The 21,519-nt window shown below is 37.7% G+C and overlaps 1 protein-coding gene and 1 pseudogene across 3 annotated transcripts in view; both read right to left on the bottom strand.

The window, feature by feature from the left end:
- Positions 1 to 20,189, bottom strand: part of WDR35 (WD repeat domain 35) — a gene marked incomplete at both ends in the record, with an annotated part of 60,519 nt that extends 40,330 nt beyond the window's left edge. For both annotated transcript variants that reach the window (XM_079721533.1, XM_079721534.1), the window contains 9 exons: positions 1,395 to 1,520; positions 4,710 to 4,855; positions 4,976 to 5,141; positions 6,019 to 6,152; positions 9,170 to 9,298; positions 11,105 to 11,197; positions 12,246 to 12,317; positions 19,135 to 19,252; positions 20,166 to 20,189. In XM_079721533.1, the coding sequence (XP_079577659.1) occupies positions 1,395 to 1,520; positions 4,710 to 4,855; positions 4,976 to 5,141; positions 6,019 to 6,152; positions 9,170 to 9,298; positions 11,105 to 11,197; positions 12,246 to 12,317; positions 19,135 to 19,252; positions 20,166 to 20,189 (1,008 nt within the window). The remainder of the gene's footprint in view (positions 1 to 1,394; positions 1,521 to 4,709; positions 4,856 to 4,975; positions 5,142 to 6,018; positions 6,153 to 9,169; positions 9,299 to 11,104; positions 11,198 to 12,245; positions 12,318 to 19,134; positions 19,253 to 20,165) is intronic.
- Positions 13,070 to 15,493, bottom strand: LOC307064772 (E3 ubiquitin-protein ligase RNFT1-like; annotated as a pseudogene). The gene is made up of 3 exons: positions 14,900 to 15,493; positions 14,582 to 14,854; positions 13,070 to 13,124 (listed from the first exon to the last, which is right to left on the bottom strand). The product of its transcript is annotated as an E3 ubiquitin-protein ligase RNFT1-like (transcript).
- Positions 20,190 to 21,519: the final 1,330 nt, after the last annotated feature.

The following is a 21,519-nucleotide window of genomic DNA, read 5'->3' as shown; positions in this document are numbered from 1 at the left end:
AGGCTTAGACTGGGGTTAGCAGTTTTTAGGAAGATCACCCCACAGGTGAAGACCTCTTCTCATCACATCACATCAGGGGGTAGTGATAGCCATGTGACGTCACGGATGCTGCTAACCTCGAGCGCCTGGACAAGGTGGTGTTCTCCAGGTTTCTCCACTGGAAAGTCACTTTCTTTTTTCCCCCTTTTTTTCCATACTCCACTCTTTGGAAATAAGTCACTAAACGCAGCCCACACTCAAGTTGGGGGAACGAGGTAGGAGACTTTGCTCCACCTGCTGGCAGGGTGGTGTCTAGTAAATTAGAACACTTCTGTAAGGAAGATTTGTTTCTTCTCCCCCATTTGTTTATTTAAATAATTTATTGATATCCGTTTGTACTCATGGACATTTATTGTATGATTTGGGTTACAATCCAACGTTACATCACTTATTTTGTTGCTCCAATTGTTCCAGCCTTGGCCACTGCGAGCTCTCTCAGGCTGGCTCCCTTGTCCCTTTGGCGTACCCCATCCTTTTGTTTTTTGAGCACTTCCTTACTTTCTGGCACTATAAGATGCTCCAGGCTTATCTTGCATTTTCCCTGCCCTAGTCCTAGAATCAGTCATTTCTCCAAGGTGCTTGACCTTTAAAAATCAGATATATAAGTCTTCTCACAACAACTATCCTTAGTAGTTTACCAGCTCAGTCTCATACTTCACAGCTTGTTATGGGTCAAATGTTAAATTTAAGGTAAAATACTGATTAGTGATTATGCTGCTTAGTCTCGTTTTCCCCTTCTGATCCATTCTCCGCCCTTCTCTGCCCTGCTCCGGGCCCTGGAGGCTGACTTCTATGAAATCCATTACCAGGACTACCTTGCCTTCTGCTTTCCAGTTGGGCTTGGCCAACAGAAGGCACCAGCAGGTGGTGAGATGGGCTGAATTATTTACTCCCCAAGGCTGTCTCTGCCCGGCCAGCTAGCAGTGGCTGTGCCCCTATGGGGCAGCCCCTCTTGCATAGCCACAGAGCTCGTGGGTTCCAGGAACAATACTTCCTTCTCTTGCCCACTGTTGCTAGTCTCTGGGTGCTTGCTTTGTCATCCCTTTCTGGTCCCCTTAACTCTGCTCATCCCTCTGTAATAAACCCTTCCTCAGTCTCTCTTCAGTGACTCCTTTGTGCCATCTGTTTCCTGCTGAGACCCTGACACTGTTGGAGTCATTTTACTAATTAAATATAGTATTCCAGGAACATTTACCAGTTCTAAGGCCTTCACACTGAAAAAAGCCTCCTTTCAACTGGTTTCTAAAACAATGTGGCTATGAATATATGCAAGAAACACACATTATACTTTCAGCTGTAACAAAATTATATCATAAAAAACATCTTTTTTTTTTACAACTGCTCTTAATACTCACCTTATAATCGGGTCGAATATTTGCAAAATATATAAAAGAATCAACAGCTAGTGCAATTTTCAGTCCACCTCCTTCCCAAGACAGTGCAGACAACTGCTTTCCAGGAAACTTCAAAGTACCCAGATGCTGAAAAAAGTAATTATATTTAACCTAAAGTATCACAATTAAATAAAATACCACCAATCACTTCACAGAGATCAAAAGTGGTACAAAAATTATTTTATCAAAGGTTGCTACAAACTTCAAATCATTTCCCTTCAATTTTTATAATGTAAAGCAAACATATGAGAGGAGAAATTTACAAACTATAGCCAAAGAATTTAGTATCAAATTTCATCAAATCTAAGATGCCAGAGATTTAAATACACATCTTTATTTCCACGTACAACTTAGGAAAGAAAAACACACTGCTAGCTAAAAATAGGACAACTTTGATTTTAAGATGCATCCCAATTTAGGGTTGTAAAGAATTGTGCTTCTTAGAATCAATGAAATTTCGGAGTAATAAACTCAATCCTTAAAGTCTTGCCTCTCATTCGTGCCCCATCCCACCCCCAGCAGCCAACCAGATGCCAAGCGTTTTGCTTTCACTCCTTTCTATCCTCCATTACAACTGCCTTCTTTCTTGACTGAACTATGGGGACAGCCTCCTAACGGCAATTTTTACCTTTTGTCTCTTTTCTCATTCCTGCCCTTCCAATTCAATCTCCACTCGACTGCCATGATTATCATTCTAGAACACATATCTAATCATGTCCTACTCTGCTTTTAAAAAATGTTTAATGATTTTTAAAAATCAATAGCTCCCCACCAGTACATTCTCTAGAATAGTATACAGTGACTTTCCCCACTTGCCCAAAACTCTGTGGCTCAATACCTTACGAGTTAGCTGTAATTACTGTGTTCTCCTCATGAGGGAATTACTGTGCCTCCATTCCTTTGGCCCATATAATATCTCTTCTGCCTGAAATCCTCCTTTCCTTTTCCCCAAGACTCCCTCATCCTAGTATTCCTTGTCCTGCAGGAGTACTCCTATTCATCCGTCAAGAAACAACTTAAATATTACTTCCTGCCTTCTTCCCTTCCTCTATGGTTCCAGAGAATTTAGACAATGAGCTACTTGAGAGCACTGACTTTATCATATTCACATTTATTTCCCTATCCCTTAATAGATTCCTTGTTAAACAAGTACTCAAAAAAATATCAAGTAAATAAATGTATCATGCCTTCAAATGAATTTCTTCATATACTAACAGTATAGTTAATGGCTAAATTAGCAAATGAATAAATGAATACAAAGACCTTTTTAATGTGGACAAAGAAAGAAAACATTTTTAATCTATGTTTATTTGACAAAACAGCATAATCACAAGAATTTTAATAAATTATACTGGTATCCCTCGTTCTTAAGCAGATATGCTCTAAAATCAAATTTAATATATTAAACTCCACTTTTCCAGGGAAACCAATGGGGAAAAAAAAAAGTTGTAACCTAGGAGGGTACACTCTATCTGTCCTGCTGCCTGTACGAAACCAGAAGGAAAAAGCAGAGTCTCACAACATCACTCTTGGTACTGACAACCCATACTAGGAGGAGAATAAGGCCATCTTCTAACTCTGCGAAACACACCAGGTGGTGGCAGCAGCAGGGAAAGAACACTGTAGACATGTCCCCAGGGTTACCTCCTTTGATTTTTACAACAGTGTCATGAGGTGTTACCTTTATTTCAGGAAATAAGTTAACCGAGTCTCAGAGGCTAAATAACTTCTCTAAGTGAAACCACACTGTAGAAATGGAATTCAAAGCCAAAGCCAGGTCAACCAGTCTACAAACCCCATGCTTTGTCATCCCCTCCCATGGCTAAGACCACACTGAGAAAACTAGAAGACCCCAGCCCTCAGAACCAAAAGTAAATTCTTCCCTGAGGTTTTCCTTAAGTTTAAATCTTTAGTTAATTTCCTCCCAAGTTCTTTCTAATAACATAGATCCAAAAATAAATACCTCATATGTTCACTCATTCAAAAAATACTATGACGAAATACCCCAAGGACCTATGCTAGATACCTTTAATTACAATATACCAAAAACTACTTACAGTTTTCAATTTAACACATAACAGTTGATTTGCAAGATAAAGCCAATAGGCCTTTGAATGCATGTTTTTATACTTGGAGAAGACAACTAACAAAAATAAGCTGATAAGATAATATAATGATAAATAAGCCAATGGCAACAAACAAAAATAACAAATAAAGAACATGAATTCAAAAGAAAGCTATAAACATTGAGATAACTAGAATTCAGATTTTTAATTATTCAGGAACCTTTAGAACTATACTTTTGTTTTTTCTTAGCTTTTACATCTACCAGAAATACTATTAGTTGACAAAGTACAGAGACTACATACTCTCCAGAGCACATTCTGCTGGGTAACTTTCAGCATCAGCTGACACCATTACTTACCCTTACAGAATTTATTAAAATATATTAAAAAGTATTAACATAGTGAAACAACTGGTATAGGTTTTTGTGTAGCCAAAAATAAATATTATTGAAGTCTAAGGTGAATTTATAAAAACCAACAGGATATCCAAAAGAGACTGAATATAGTCTAAAGTTAGAAAATAAAATAGGTAAAAATTATTAAGCTTAGTTACTAATAAGTTCTCATTTTCTAAATTCTTTAAAATGCACAACATGTTAATTCTCCTATTTTATATTTTCCACTGCTGCTTCAAGAAAATTCTCTTCAAAAATTAAATTTATTAATAATTCTATTGAGAAGAATACAATATGTATTTATGAAAAAATGTTTGTATTTTAATGTAGCATCACCTAAGATTAATTATAAAGAGATTTTCTTAAAATAATCTATTATTCCACAACAAATTGAAACAATTAGAAGTTTGGGAAAAGGATAGACAGCACATTTAATTTATCATATTAAACCCCCCCCAGATTAATCTGAAACAGCTAAATTACACTAAAAACAACTCAAAAATCAGCTGTAAAGAGATGCATATTCAGATCACAGAGAAAATACTCTTAATAACTTCTCCCTAAGATTTCTTATATGAAACATCTGTTTTTCTAAATGTAAAGATTATAAAATAAATTCCACAATAAAATGAAGGCTTATAATATAAGGATATTATTCAAAGACATACACCTGATAGTTCATCATTTTTACTTAAAATGTCCGTTTTAAAAAATGTGACAAGTTTATATGCCCTTCCTCCATTCTTCTTTCCCCTACCTTATTCACTGCATATTTAAATGGAAAGAAAGAAAGACAAAACCTTTAATACATTTACCTCACCAAATGGAGTGTAAAACTGCACAGTGTTTACATCTTTGTCCTGAGTGATGGCCTTCTGGGAGCCTGCCACAGCCAACACGCTGCCAGTGTGGTTCCACTGGATACTTACTACATACATGCCACTATCAATTAAAACAGGATCTAGTCAACAAAAAAAAAGTAATTGTGATAAAATATTTAGCCTAGAGAACTTTATAATCTTAAGAATAATTTTAAAATATTTTTTTAATTCTCTACATTAAAAAAAGAAAAATTACATACTTTGGTCATTCTCGTGTCTCATTATTTGGCATCTGCCATTGTCAAAACAAATCGCAAGACAGGGGCAATGTGGCTCCACATAGCCTTCTGTGCCATGGTACCAGTGAATTCCAGCAATACTGATTGCTCCAGTGACATTCACCAAACAATTCAGTTTCATTTTCATCTAAATAAAATCAGTTAGTTAGTATTTTATACTTTAAAACAGGGATTAGTATGAATAGAGTATTATGGAAAGACACTGAAAATAGGATTTAAAAATCTGGTTTTGAATACAAGCTCCATCACTTACTGCTTTACCAACCATGGACAAATCACTTCACCTGAGTTTCAGTTTTCCCCATTTGTAAAATGAGGATTTCAAAAAAGCTCATAGAGTTTTTATAAGACTCAAATGATCAAAGGTATACAAAATTACTCTGAAAATAGCAAAGTGTCATGTAAAAGTTGGTTACTATCACTTCCACCAACAAGTGGGTTCATGTGACGTCTTAACCCTCACTAAAAATAAAACTGTCCCATAAGTAGGATCAGAGATCTATCATAGCTAGATCTCACAAAGCTAGAGTTTTTCTTGAGATTCTGCTACCTAAGCCTATTCTATTTTGCCTTCTTTCCAGGACCTGATTTTTGTCCCTTACTGTTTAAATCTTCCATCCTTTTTATAATCTAGTACCTTGCTACAAAAATATCTTTGGTATCTCATGTCACCTTTGGCTTCAGGTATTAGAAGACACAAAGATCAAACTGCACATCATCCTACCCATCATCCCTCAGCTTCAATACACTGAAGCCTTGTATTGAAAAGCCTTGTCCTTCCCAGCTACCAGGAAATCAGAACTAAGAGCATTAATTTACCTTGAAGCAACCCAGGTTTTTTTTAATAAAATGAATTTTTAGACAACTGGAAAAAACAACCTGAATTGAAGACTTTCTTGATTATACAAACTATCATAATAAATGAATGTGTATACATATATGAATGATATATAAAATAATCATACAAAGTTGTGTAAATAAAAGTAAGGAATATATGTACTTACTATAAAATTCCCTTGATTATCATAAATGTGTATTTCTCCATTTGCCATTCCAAAAAGTAAGATTTTACTATCTGCGGACCATGCTACATGACATAACTGTATACCCTTCAGGTCTTTTCCCCAAATGCGATTCCCTAAAACAAACATAAAACATAATTATTTCCTTAAAAGTTCAAGGTCATGATTCTCTAACAACTGTTCTAGAAATCTTTGTTTCCTTAAAGAGGTCTCACATTCTTCACAGTATTCATGCATTTGTTCAATTTATTCAGTCATTAAATATTTACTGAGCACCTACTATGTGCCAAACACATACTAAGCATTTGAAACAGCAGCTGATTCCAACTTTCTCCCTTCTCTTCTAAATTCTCACTCAGGACCTCGCTCCCAAATAGCAGATGAATTCATCTTTTACTTTGGAAAGAAAATAAAAGCTTTCAAAAAAGAAATCCCCCATTCCCACTTTCAAACATTCAGAACATAACTGAATCCACACTTATCCTTTCTGCTTTGCCCCCTAATACAAAGGAAGAGGTATGTCCCCAACCAGACACCAATCTAAAGCTAATCCCTCTACCTGTTCTCTGATCTAATCCCTTCTGAGCTTTGCAAAGATCTCCCTCTACTGATTATTCACATTTTCTCTCTCTCTGTATTTTTTTGGTTTTGGTTTTGGTTTTTTTTGGCCTCACAGCGCGGCTTGTGGGATCTTAGTTCCCCGACCAGGGATCGAATCCAGGCCTGGCAGTGAAAGCACCCGGTCCTAACCACTGGACCGCCAGGGAATTCCCCTTCTCTTTCTCTTTAAACTCTTCTCTCCAGGCCCTTTCTTAAAAGCATTTAAACATACTCAGATGTATTCCTCTTCAAAACTACCACCTCAGATAAAAACAAACAAACAAAAAACTCTCCCTTCAACCTTAAGTTCCCTTCTAACTACCGCCCTATTTCTACCATTCCTTTCCCAGCCAAACTTCTTGAAAGAGTTATCCACACTGTAATCTTCACTTCCTCACCTCGCACTCAACCCTCAACCCAACACAGTCTGGCTTCTGCCCCATAACTCCACTGTGGGGAAGGTGAAACTGCCTTCGTGGAGATCACTAATGGCCTCTTGATAAATCCAATGGATGCTTTTTTCTTTTTCTTTCCTTTTTTTTTTTAAGTACTTAAATTACTTTATTTCATGTTTTTACTTTTTTTATTGGAGTCTAATTGCTTTACAATGTTGTGTTAGTTTCTGCTGTAGAACAAAGTAAATCAGCTATATGTGTACATATGTCCCCTCTCTCTTAAGCCTCCCTCCCACCCTCCTCCCTGTCTTTTATTTTGTTTTGACCACCTCTTCCTTCCTTCTTGGTTTCTATGACATCTCCAAGACTTCTACTTTTCAGTATCCTTTATGGAATTCTCTTCTCCTATTCATCCATTAAATGTGCTGGTTCTCACTCTACAGATGGCCCCTGAGTTTTCCATCTATTCCAATGGTTTAAATTACCATCCCTATGCTGGTGACTCCCAAAATTATGCCTTCAACCCAGATATTTCTAAGCTGCAGGCGTAAATATCTAACTGTGGTCTAGACATATTTACTTGGATGTCCTATGGGATGACAAAATCAACATGTTGAAAACTGAAATCTCCCCTCAAAACCAATCTTTTCCCACATCCCTTATTTCAATGAAAGGTACCACCATCCATCCAGTGGCAAAGCTAAGAACCTGATATCACTCTAGACACTTCCATCCTCTCATCCCCAACCCAATCAATAACAAGGTCCTATCTGTTCTACTATCTAAGTATTTCTAGAATATGTCTACTTACTTCCATCTTCCTTGTCATCACCCTGGTTCAGGCTACCATCCACCATGATCTATCACCTGAATTACCATAGTAATTTCCTAACTGGTACACCTGCCCCATCTTTCTTCCCTTTCTCCTTTCTTCATATTGCAAACATAGAGATGTTCCTAAAGAACAAATCTGACCACATGGCTCCCATTCTTAAAAGCTTTCATTGGACAAAAAACAAAACAAAAAAAACCTTTCATTGGTTTCCCAATGATCTTAGAGTTAAGTCCAAACTCCTTGTATAACTTATAATCTGCATGATCTGGCCTCTGATAATCTTTCTAATTTCATCACATACAGCTCTTCTTCCTTTAGTATTATACTATACTGATTCTCAAAATTGTTTCAATATCCCCAAACATGGCTAAGTTCAACTCCTCTGGACCTCCTCAAATGCTACCTCTTAGGCCTAGGACATTCTACACACCAACCTTCTTTGTGGCTAATGCCTCAGCACAGATATCATTTCCTTTAGGATGCCTTCCCTGGTCCCTCTAAGTCTAGGTTACATAATTCTTCTACATGTTGCTGTCTTTTCCCTGTCTTAGTACCTATCACAACGCATTGTAATTGCTTGATTACTTATCCATCTCTCCTGATCTAGATCTGGAATATTTTTTTGCTGTATCTAGTGCCTAGAACTACAGCTGTCACTTTGAAGACTCTCAGAAACAGAATTTTTTTATACCAAAAAATTTTTTTAAATAAATTCTTTCTTTAATAGAGAGAACTTCACACTAAAACAAAGGTACAGACTCTCAGAAGGCCCGGTGTTATCTACGAACTAGAATTTTAAAGACATAGGTTTGAAGGCTACAAAACAACAATGACATGCTCAGTTCTATTAAAAAATGACTAGATCATTTCACAATATATAAAAATACTGAATCATTATGTTGTACACCTGAAACTAATGTTATATGTCAATTTTATCTCAATTTTTAAAAAGTGATAGATCTCTATATACTTTTTGAAACTAAAATCTACATATTTATAATACAGTCTAACAAGTGTAAAGATAAATCATATAATTAGGTAGAAATATTTAAAATAACTGAGAAATTAATTCATTTTTTTCCAGTACTGTAGAAAAAAGAATTTAAATAGATTTTTTTACTTGAATATACTTAAAAATAAGTAATTCTTAAATGTCATCAAATTGTACAGTAACTATCTTCTCTCTTAATGTTTATTTTTCTGTGAGAACATATGATAATTAATTTAAATTTAATTTAAACCTCTAAAGATTAAAAATGTCAGCCAAATCTTGATCTTAGCTCTGGATGCAAAAATGCATTACCATCCACTGAACCAACTATCACAGCCCCATCCTCATATACAATGCAGATCTTCTGTCCGTCAGCATTCCAGCTCATGCTTCGAACCACTGATTTATTTCTATTGTTGATCATCTCCTCATACCAAGAGCCTGTTTTCACAAAGAAAAACAAATGACAAGTCAAAACTTTCACATCTAATAAATGGGACTTCAGAGTTGAAACATTCCATAAAATACACTGTGGGATAAATAACTGCAAAGCTTTCTACAACCTGAGACATTAAACTATGAAATCTTTAAATCCAACAGAACAAGATGAAAAACTAACTTAGGCCTTGACGAATAATTGCTTCAAAGATTACCACAGAAAACACAATAAATGCCCATCTTTTTTTTTCTCTCTCTCTCTTTCTCGCTTTCTTTCTTTCTTCCTTTTTTTCTGTCAATTAAAAAATAAAACTTCATTTGCTTCTGAAGGCCGAAACAACTGATTTTTCTCAAAGTCTGACTTTTCCCACTTGAGTACACCTCAGATAATAACCAAGGGAAGAACAAAATAACCACAATTACTTCATAAGTATTCACAAACTCTCCAATGACTAATTATAGGCATATTAAATATAAGCATACTATGTAAAAGCTCTAAGACTGCTTGAAAAAACTTTTAAACAGTTCATATCACATTAGTGATATCACATCACTAATGCTGAGTGACAAAAACGTTCTTGTACATGGAGTTGGAGTGAGATGTGACTTGTCTCAAGGTGTAACCAAATGTGAGGCAAATCACAGGGCTATTCTGTTTTCTTTTTGTTTTTTTAAAGGCTTTACTACATTCTGGTACAGGAATTCTGGCCTGAAGCCAAGCAAGTAATCATGTAACATGGAATAACTAGTCAGAGCAGGGTATTATCCATCAAGACTAAGGCTCAGAGAAGATCTACTTTGGAAAAAGACAAAGTTTAATCTCCTATATTTTCACATTCTACTCACTACACACATATACACAGACATAAACTTTAAAAATAAATAAATGAGGGCTTCCCTGGTGGCGCAGTGGTTGAGGGTCCGCCTGCCGATGCGGGGGACACGGGTTCGTGCCCCGGTCTGGGAAGATCCCACATGCCGCAGAGCGGCTAGGCCCGTGAGCCATGGCTGCTGGGCCTGCGTGTCCGGAGCCTGTGCTCCGCAACGGGAGAGGCCACAGCAGTGAGAAGCCCACGTAATGCAAAAAAAAAAAAAAAAAAAAAAAAAAAAAATAAATAAATAAATAAATAAATAAATAAATGAGTTTGTGTACTACCGCATGTTTTAATTAAGAATTTTAAAAGGTATACACCGTAAATGTTTTTAAAACAAAACACATAAACTAAGGTACACTTTTCATTTAAAGATGATGGCTACAGGCCCCAAGAGAACATGTTTATGAGTTATTTATCTGGTAATAGTGATGCACCTAAATTAATCCCTCTCTTGTTCTCTCTTGTGGGCAAAAGACACAAATTGTGAGCCAGTAGTCAGAGCTGAGATAAAATCTATATCCAAGAAGGAAAAGGAAGCTAACTGACTCATTAAAGGAAATTAATTATTGCTTTTGACATCTTTATAAATGTGTTTTTATCTGCTGAACTAACTCCAGCCACTGACCACAGAGAAACTAATCTTACTGGAAACCTGAAAACAAGAGCTATCTCAAGCAGAAATGACTCTGCCAAGAGCCTAAGTTCAGTTTGAAGATAACCAACAGTCACATAATTCACTTTCTTAATGCAAGGTCACAGTTCAAAAGAAATAAGGTTAAAGGGAAAAGTAGGAAGCCATAAACCCAGAAATCTCACCCCTGTGAACTCCTACTGCCAGTTAAAATGGGTCTATTTCAAAGATGTTATTTCCCCATTCAAGTACTGTAATCCAGACTCCAATTTGGGAAAGATTAAATAAGCGCTCCTAAAATACCTTTATATAACATCCAAACAATGATAAGACCATTTTGATCACTGGTAGTCAACTTCTGATATTGTTCATTCCATGTTACAACTTGAACAGAACCTAAAAAATTATAAGACAATTTAGAAACTAAAAAAGAGCTACAATTAATTTCAAATTTATATTTTTATAATAAACACCAAGAGCATGTTAAAATCAATACTGTTCCTGGGCAACAAACAGCAATGAACAGTCTTTAATATTACTCAAAAATGTTCATAGGATGCAGTTACTATTATCACTCATTTCTACAATAATGCATAATACTAATTTTCATGTTTATTCCTATTTCATGCCAGCTAAGGTACCAATTATGATCAGCTGCAAAAGCTGCTATGTATCTGATGACCAAAACAAATGTAAGTAAGATTTACCCAATTTGCCTGACTCCCCAAGATTATATGCCCAAAGGACATCATAATAAGTACTTGTTTTGGGGAGGAGGTGGTATTTGTTTGTTATTAATATGTCCCCTAATCTCTCCCCCTGCACCACACCTTGTTTTCCATTCTAGTAGTAACACACTCTTGAGCAGCTCTTAAACCTCTGGGTTATAGGAACAAATTTTTTTTTTTTAGTTTTTTTAATCCTTAAATATTTATTGTATATTTCCTAAGAACAAGGACATTCTCTTTCAAAATTATTTTACAAATTAGAAATTTTAACACTGATACAATATTATCTCCAACCCACAGTCCACATTTAAGTTTTATCAATTGTCCAAATAATGTCCTTTATAGATACTTGTTTTTCTCATTTCAAGATCTAGTCTAGGATCATCTAATACATTCAGTTGTCAGGTCTCTTTAGTCTACTTTTATCTGGGACTATAAAACAGACTCTAAAAAAGGATTATATCCTATCCATAGACAGATAACTATTTTTAATATTTAAAATTACAGCTACTTTTTTTCATATCTATTGAAGATGTTATTTAATCATGTGAAAGTTGTTGAATGATTCTAGGCTGTGTTAATTATGGCTAAATAGAAATGATTACTTTAAATATTACCATCATTTAAAATGATGACATTTTTGCATTAAGTATATGGTTTCTAAATACCTAAAGACAATACTATTCAAATATGATTTAAAAATTTACATGACTCACCACTATGACCTTCAAGAGTCTGATTCATAGAAAGGTTACTAGGGGCTGCAAGACCCCTCAATTTTGCATCATCTAGAACAAAAACAAAAACAAAAACTACTATGGAAAATATATAAAAGTGACAGATTATAAGATTTTGATATTTCTTGCTTTTTTGAAAGGAGTTCCTATTCCTGGACAATATTAGAAAGATTTTTTTAAGCATGCCTTATCCTGATCTGTTTTTCTCAACATGGACAATAACACCTACCCCCTTGCAAAGATGTTATTCTGGCAAAATAAAGCAAAATGTATAAAAGAACATTGTTTATTCAGTATACTGAATATATTAGTAATTATTATTGCTACTTATTCCTTCCCAAAAGATAACACATAGAAGTATTTATGACATATAGATTGAGAATTCTAAAGCATAAGAGGGATCAAAAAGCAAAGACTTTGGAAACTAGTTTTTACTAGATTTTGCAGAATCTTATATTCATTCATTCATTCATTCAACAAATATTTATTGAATGTCTACACTCTTCTATGCACTGTGGAAGACTCTGAAAATAAATGATGAACAAAAGCCCTCTGCCCTCAGAGAGCTTGTAGTCTACTAAGGGGACAGATATTAAATACACACACGCCCACAAAAATATATATGCATACATATAAAATTATAAACTGGGGAAGTAAAGGCATAATAGGAGACAGTAACAGAAGGGGATTAATTTAGATTGAAGGGAGAACCAGGGAAGGATTTCTGAAGAAACGATATCTAAACTGAGACTGAAGGAGAAACTGGGAAAAGCCAAGCCAGGTAGGGGGGAAAGTATTCCAGGCTAGGAAACAGCAAGTGCAAAGGCCCCTGGGTAGAAGTATAGAGCCTTCGGTAAACTGAAAGAAGGCCTATGTGGTTGAATTAGTGGAGAATGGCATAAGATAAGGCAGAAGTGATAGGCACAGAAAAAATTATAAAGTTTTTGCAGGAAGCGATAAAAATTTTACATTTTATCCAAAGTGCAATGTAAGCCTTTAAAAACTGTTTTTTATTTAAAGTGACTTATTCTCCTTGATTACTAATCATACTATAGAGAAGAATACAATAATACAATAATATAAAATGTCATCTCAGTAAATTAATCTTCACTTAGAAAATCTGATTGTTACATGTAAAATATAACATTTAAAACATTCATTTAAAAATACAAATTTATGGGCTTCCCTGGTGGCGCAGTGGTTGAGAGTCTGCCTGTCGATGCTGGGGACACGGGTTCATGCCCCGGTCTGGGAAGATCCCGCATGCCGCGGAGCGGCTGGGCCCGTGAGCCATGGCCACTGAGCCTGTGCGTCCAGAGCCTGTGCTCCGCAACAGGAGAGGCCACAACAGTGAGAGGCCCACGTACTGCAAAAAATAAAAAATAAAAAAAATACAAATACAAATACAAATTTATCAAATTCTTAAGAATTTGTGAGAGTGGGAATTATAAAAGTTGATGCTGAAGAAAATTCTCCTTTCAGGTAACATGTATCTTAAAAAATTATGAAAAATATTCTTTATTCTGAAAACAATCTCAGGAAAAAAAAATACCTGAGTCCCTCTAAAACCATTAGTTCTAATTATCCAGTTACTGTCTTGGTAACATTAACAATAATACAGATATATAACATCACAATCATCTGTCAAACAATTAGGATAGAATAAATGTTGACATACATGTTAGGTTGAACATTATTTTTTTAATAGAGGGTTCTTTCACTCATTGACTCTTTCAAAGATTGTACTACACACTTAAGCCTTATTCCACTCTTCTAAAAAAAATTTGATACATTCTTCCTAACTTATAGCACTGAAAATCCATTCTAATGCCTATGGTCATAGTGACTGTGACCAAGTAAAATTAGTGATATGTGATTCCAAGGGTTTGCAGGACCTCACATATTTGAAAGTGTGATGAAGTAGCTCCATCTTTCCATTTGTTTATATGGTCTGAATTCACAGTTCTGCATAGCGGGTATGTTTTCTCTTTGTTAAACCACAAAGTACAGGGCTCTTGACAAAACATATTCTGACAGATGACAATAAGTTTTTGAAATTCTACTTGACATGGTGAACAAACAGCAACCACATCTGAACACTGTCTTTTGCTGGCAGCAACTCCAGAACTTGATCATGCAGAAAGTATCTGCAAAACGTACCTGAAAGTTCTGATGTCCAAAAAAAAAAAGTCAAAAGTTTTCAAAGAGGTGGAGTAAAGCCACCAAGATCCCAAGACGCCACTGAGTTACATTAAACTCCCCATGGCCAATAAATAAACCAAACTGGCATGGTATGGGCTTCTAAAAGCACATACCAATAACTCTTGGAATTAAAAGGCCTGATGAAAGGAGGCACCGAAAAAAGAAGGCATTTGAAACCCATGAAGAGGGATTTCGGAATGAAATCAGTAACTCTAGCCATCCAAAGTATCTCCCAGCTCAAAAAGTCCAAAGGATTTAAAAAGATTAAACTGTCATAAAGTGACTGAGAATGAGAGATAGAACAAAGGAGAACAGAAGACCCTGCTCAGAACACCAGTAACCAAGCACACTAAATCTCTGAGCACCTTTATCTTGGGAAAACCTGGCTGACATTCATAAATATCAGTTTTTACATTTTGCATTCATAAAACTTGTTAGCTTTTATTTGCATCCGTAAAAGTTGTTAGCAGCCCAATTCCAAGAGAAATTCCTGTTATGTGCTGCATAGTAAGTTTGACAAGCAGAATCAAAATATATGGAAGACATTTTGGTAACACTTGAAGAGAGGGTGGGGTTCTGAGAAGGAGCTGCTATGGGATCTCCAGACTCCCTGGCAGGATCACCTGACTGCCTTGCTCCTCTGCGTGACGGGCTACAAGTGACTATGTGCACATCCATGGGTACAGCTATGGACACCTGACCTGGTATTTCTGGAGCTTGGGTTTTCAGCACATCCTTTAGGTACGGAATTGGTGTGGATCATGAACATCTCTAGAACAAAGGCAAGAAGCTTCGCGTGTCCGTCTTGCTACATGGGCACGTCGGAAGGCTGAGGCACTCCCACTGCCTGCAGTTCCTGAAGGACTATGCAGGTGGCTACAGTTGGCTTGTATGGTCTTGGAACACTTTTTCTCTGACCTGAATGTTTGCTTTAGGGTGATACCTCCTCTAATGAAGATGAGTAGACTGTACCCTCTGCAGCAGTGCCAGGAAGAGCAAGAGATGCCATCTCTCGTCAGGGCCATTTTACCCTCAAACCCCACCAAAAGCAACTCTGGCCCAAGCTGGAAGCCCTTTAGAGACTTTCAGCAGGGAAATAACATGATCTGGTTCCTTTTTTTTTTTTAAGATCACAATAGCTGGAGTGTGAAGAATAGACTAGAAAGAGGCAAGAAACAATGAAGGGAAGGAAACGGATTCTCCCAACAGTCTAGGTGAGAGCTGATAGTGGCTGGGACTAGAGAGGTAGCACGAGACAAAGGACAAGGATGGATTCAGATACTCTTTGGAGATAGAAGCATAGGGTTGTTGATGAAGGTGATGTTAAGTGCAAAGAAGGGGGCTTCTAGCTTGAGCAAATGGGTGAAATTTAAGATATTTATTGAAATGGAGAGAAATGAAAGAAGATATATGGGAGAAGGTCAAGAGTTCAGTCTTAGACAAAGTTAAGAATGAGATGCCTGTGAAAGATTCTTGCGGAGATGTCCAAGTCTGAAAAATCAGAACTGGGCTACAGATATATATTTAGGAATCGTCACCCCATAGATGGCATTTAAAGCCAAGGGAATGAAAGAATAAGTCTAAAGAGAAAGTAAAACGAAGAGAGCCCAGAACCAAGTTCTCAGGAATTCGAACAGTTAGAGGAGAAGCTAGTAAAGAGACTGAGAACTTACCAGAAGGGAAAGGAGGGGAAGGCACTATGTATAGATAGAACAGTAATTTAAAACATTTCTATTCTCCTTTTGTCTTGAAAAATAATGGTTCAAGACAGAAGGAAAGGTCAGATGCTGATAAGAACCCAAAAAAGCCGTCCATGAGATTTGGAAAATGAAAGTCACTGGTGAGGGAGAAAAAAGAGGGAGAAAGCAGACTGATACTCCAAGGATAGAGAGAAGATAAAAAAGTGATGAGGTCCCTGACAAGGTGAGAGGAGGTGAGCTCCAGCAAAACCTGTGGAAGTTGGCCTGTGAGAGAAGAAGGATACTGCCTCCCCATCTTAACCTGATGTAAGAAGCTGGGGCAAACGCTGATTCTAGTTCCTTTCCTTCTAAGGCAAGGGAGTGAAAACTGGGAATGCCACCACAGGGGATGCAAAGTAGTGCTTCAAATGTACTCGGCATGCAATATCTGGTGATTGTTACTGGAGGGCTCTGTTGCATCACAACTATTATTATTAAATACAATAGACTGACCTTTTAAGAATCATCCAACAATATTTCTCATACTTATCTCTTTCAACATGATTTACACTCATTAAGTTCCAAAACAAATAATTTACTCCATATTCCAAGCCTCTCAAGAAACTATTTTCCATCTTGCTCGCTAATTTCAAAGAATACTCTAACCACACTTCATCAAAAATGCAGAACAGGGACTTCCCTGGTGGTGCGGTGGATAAGACTATGTGTTCCCAGTGCAGGGGGCCAGGGTTCGATCCCTGGTCAGGGAACTAGATCCCACATGCATGCCGCAACAAAGAGTTCACATGCCACAACTAAGGAGTCCGCATGCTGCAACTAAGGACCCGGTGAGCCACAACTAAGGAGCCTGCGAGCCACAACTAAGAAGCCCGCCTGCTGCAACTAAGACCTGGTGCAACCAAATAAATAAATAAATAAAATACCAATTAAAAAAGCATATATATATATTTTTTAAGTGCAGAACAGGAAATGGAGTAATTTTTTTCTTGAAAAGCCTTCAATATTAAACATAATAAATGCATTTCTTAACGTAACTAAAACTTCCTACATATTTTAAGGGAAAAAAATATGTATATGTACATATACTTATATATATTTGAGAAATATAAGAGACAAAAATTTTCTTTCAACACAGTTAAGAAAACTAAAGCGTTGAGAGATTAAATTACTAAACATCAGAAGCCAAACTCTGATTGGTACATAAGGATCTACCTTCCAAATTTGCCTTTTATTTCATATAGTTAATCTAGCACATCAAAACAATTATTCTCTCTTTGCTTAGGCTGCCATGAGCCCTGCACATAGTGAGTAAAAATGAGGCTTTGAAAGTGAAACAAACTAAGTTTTGATGGAAGAAATTTTCACATATTGAGGTATGCAGAAGTCATTCTGGCTTACATATTATTTAGCTTAAACTTTATGCTAATTAGAACAGTCTGTTTTGTAGCCTATCACACATATCTTGTATATGTGCTTTAACCATTAAAGAAAAGTGTGCATTGTCCAGAAGTAAAGAATGTCCATTCTGGAGACAGAGATCAATGCCTCCCTTCCTGGGACCTCAATGTTAGTACTCCTTCGATGATAAGGCTCCCTTCCCAGGTGCCAAAGCCATACTGACTTGCTGTGTAGGAAGCAAATATATTCCTCGAAGGAATGTACCCCTGTCGTGTTTGATGTTCTTTGCTCTGACAGGAGATAAAACCATGCTGAAAACCATCTTCTTCGGAATAGTTCCTCAGAGCTGTCTGAGAGGCTGCCTCCCCAGCTATAGTCCTCAGTTTGGCTCAAATAAAATTCTTTTCTATTCCTATTACTTCACATCTTAGCTGTGTCACTTATTTCCTTGGGCAAGTTATTTCCTTAATAACTTGTGACCTTGGGCAAGTTATTAACTGATCAGCACCTAGTTTTCTCATCTGGAATACCTACCTCTCAAGATTATTGTGAAGTCAAATTAGATAGTGAAGGTTAAACACCCCAGACATAGAAAGTGCTCAATAAATATTTATAACTACCACTTCAAAGCTGTAAAGCAGTGTTACTCAAAGTGCGGTCTGAGAACCAGCAACACCAGCATCACTAGAAATGCAAATTCTCAGACCGAATTCCAGATCTACTCTGGGGCTTGGGTCCAGAAATCTGTTTTAACAAACTCTTCAGATGATTCTTATGCCTGATAAAGCTTGAGAAGCAATGCTGTAAGGAATCCAAAATGTAATTTAGTTCAACCCTTCAATTTACAAAAGACTGAACTAAAACCCAAATATACTCAGCAACTTGCTGAAAGACATTCAGAAATCTTATGGCAGAGCTGAGGTTCCAACTCCAATCTCCTTATTGAAATCTCCAATTTAGATTGGGAATTGTCTAGCTCTCCGACCTAGAGCAACACTAGATAATAAAGAAATGTGAAGCTGTTTGCTATGATTCCAGAGAACTAGAAAAAGAGAAATCAAGCTGTAAAACACAGGAGACTTATTACTAAAACTGTTTGTTTTAATCCCATTTTCTGTTCTTGGGAACTAGGTGCATAATTATTAACACATCTGAAACGTGGAAAGGACAACATGGGCCTGTAAATAATCTACCAAAACGTGAGATTTTTGTGACCTTACTGAAATGCTGATTCACATCATTTTTATTTTATTTTATTTATTTTAGACTCCTACTTATATAGCACAACCAATACACACAGCATAAAACAACATAATGACTTAGTTTTCATTCTTCATTCATTTTCATTTGCCATCAATAATTTCAGCAAAAGCCATCTGATGTTTACATTCAATATTTTCTGAACTTTGTTACAAAAATACTCTAGAAGAACACCCCAAAATGTTTGGGGTTTTGTTCTTTTTCCTTTTGAAAGAATTAAAACTGCATACTGACAAATACCACGGGCAAATCTCTCTGACCAAATGATTTTCCATCAAGTTCAAACATTTGGGCTTGCATTCATTTACCTGTCTGTGTCTCTAATTTCAAAACCTTCAGTAATCCATCTTCACCACCACATGCTATGAATCCTTGGTCCTTGTTCCAAGATATACATTTCAGCTTCACATTATTGGGAATGGCAACCTAAAAAGCAACCACACCCACTCTCACAGCTTTTCACCAAGGGGTTGGGAATGAGTCTACAGGAAACGAAGCCTGAAGAAGAAAAACGGCCAGCCTTGCAGAAATGTGAGCCGTTATGAAAATGAGCATAGTCCCCTGAACTGCCCTGGGCCCATTTGGGAAAGAGAGAAAGGACTGCCCACAAAGAGAAGGGCAATGACTGCAAACGAACCCAATGGGGAGTGACCTGATGGATTTTTAAAAGGGGGGAGGGGGACTTCCCTTGTGATCCAGTGGTTAAGACTCCCCGCTCCCAATTCAGGGGGCCTGAGTTCAATCCCTGGTCAAGGAACTAGATCCCACATGCCACAACTAAAGATCCCGCATGCCGCAACCAAAAGATCCCGCAGGCATCAGTGAAGATCCCGCGTGCTGCAACTGAGACCCTGCGCAGCCAAATAAATAAATAAATATTTTTTTAAAAAAATAAATAAAAGGGGGTAGGGATAACGGAAGTATAAATCTATATCATCAATTCATATTCCATTTCTGCATACACTTTGGCTACCTTTTTATTACTTTTCTCCTGCCCAGAGGCCTGTGATGATCCAAAGAGTTTAAACCACCTGGATAAGCAACAGGTGAAGGAGGAAAGATAGGGAAGCACAAAGTGATCAGCCCTGCAGGCCCCCCAGAAGGACCTAACTGGGGGCAGGAATAGGAAAGAATCATGCGAGGGGGCTGCTGTCTCCGCCAAGGACTATTTGGGTCTTGGAGACCATCAGGCGGAGATTCGAGGCTGGACCATGCAGGAAGGTGGGCAGAGGGATGTCGAAGCCGGGATCACCACTCATGGCCTTTCCGGCAGGATGCGGGAATCGCCCGCAGGTCGAGAGACCAGAGGAGGAGCGAGGGCGAACCCCGGGAAACTCACTTTCTTGCTCAAGTAAAAGAACATTCTGGGAACCCCGAGAGGACGACGCCAGTAGATAAAGCCCGGCACAGGAAACTTCTTCTAAGCCGCCAATCGGTAGTACCCGCGGCTCTTGGAGGCTCCGGTCGCCCTGGCAACCGCCGCCGCAGGGTTGCATCCGGGGCGCCGAGGGACACTTCCGGCGTCGTCCTCGCCTCGCCGGGCGTCGTACGCCTGCGCGGACGTCGCGGGGCTGGTAGACCCGCTATCGCGGGTAGGACCTGGTCGCCTTGCTTCTGGGCTTTTCTGCCCAGCGTCCTGGCTCCTAGCCTCAGCTGCCCACCGACTGGGCGGGCTTCGAGGACCGGCCACACCTCGGACTGTCGCGGCGGAACTCGACTGCGGTGTCAGTACCAAGTCAGTAAGGGCGCCCATTAAAATGAGGTCGTAAAGATGAGGTGTTCTGTAAGCCCCGAAGTCCCAATATTGTGAAAGGGAAAAGTTATTTACTGTATCTGGTAGACTGGCGCCGTTGGCCAAATGAAGGTACAAACGTGCATTTTCAGAGCGTGCAAACCTTCCTTTGCGCCTTTGGGGGTGGGAGATTTTGTTAATTCTGTTTGTTTTAGTACTTTTTAACAACTTGTTTAAGCTGTTACTGCAGCCCAAGGGTCCTTATAAAAAGAATAAGTGTGTACACTTGAAACTAACACAACATTGTAAATTACCTACACTTCAATTTTTTTTTTTAATTTTTAAAAAGAAAAAAATATGTGTGAGCTGTGGGCTGTTACAGCATATAATTGCCATTGGGGCATAGCCTCCCATTTTTAAGTACTTGAGGTGTTTGGTATTTTCTTGCCTGTGGTCCACTGTATTCTTTTTCTACCTTATTTCTTTCTTCAATTCTCCTTGTCCTTTCTGAATGCTTGGAGAGTTACAGACCACCACAATTTTAGACATAGCGCAGAAACTCCTATGAAATTATTCAGTCTCATCTGTCTTTTTAATTTGTCTCTGGTTTTACCTTTTACCATATTTGCGGCTACGACTGTTGATTTGTATAATCTAGTGTGTACTTTATGCAACGGTAGCTAATTTCCCCACCTAGAGTCTTTCCCCATCTCAGGCAAATAATGTTCAAATCCTTTGACCCGAGTCTCTTGCCTCACCCAGCATACTCCAAAATTGACAATGGTCCTAGCCTTTCCTATTAAATCTAAACCCAAGCTAAAATCAGATCTTCCTTCGGTCTTAAAATGTTTTTACTTTGGTGCCCCCACTTTAAGCAAGCCAATATGCTTTTTTTAGTCCCACTATTCCTGTGTGCTTCCAAGGCCATTTTATATATCCTATGATGTTCCTGCTTCCTTGG

The sequence above is a fragment of the Hyperoodon ampullatus genome (assembly GCF_949752795.1).
Source record: "Hyperoodon ampullatus genome assembly, chromosome: 15".
NCBI lineage: Eukaryota > Metazoa > Chordata > Mammalia > Artiodactyla > Ziphiidae > Hyperoodon > Hyperoodon ampullatus.
Note: the sequence above shows the minus strand (reverse complement) of the source record. Positions and strands in the feature narration are given on the sequence as shown.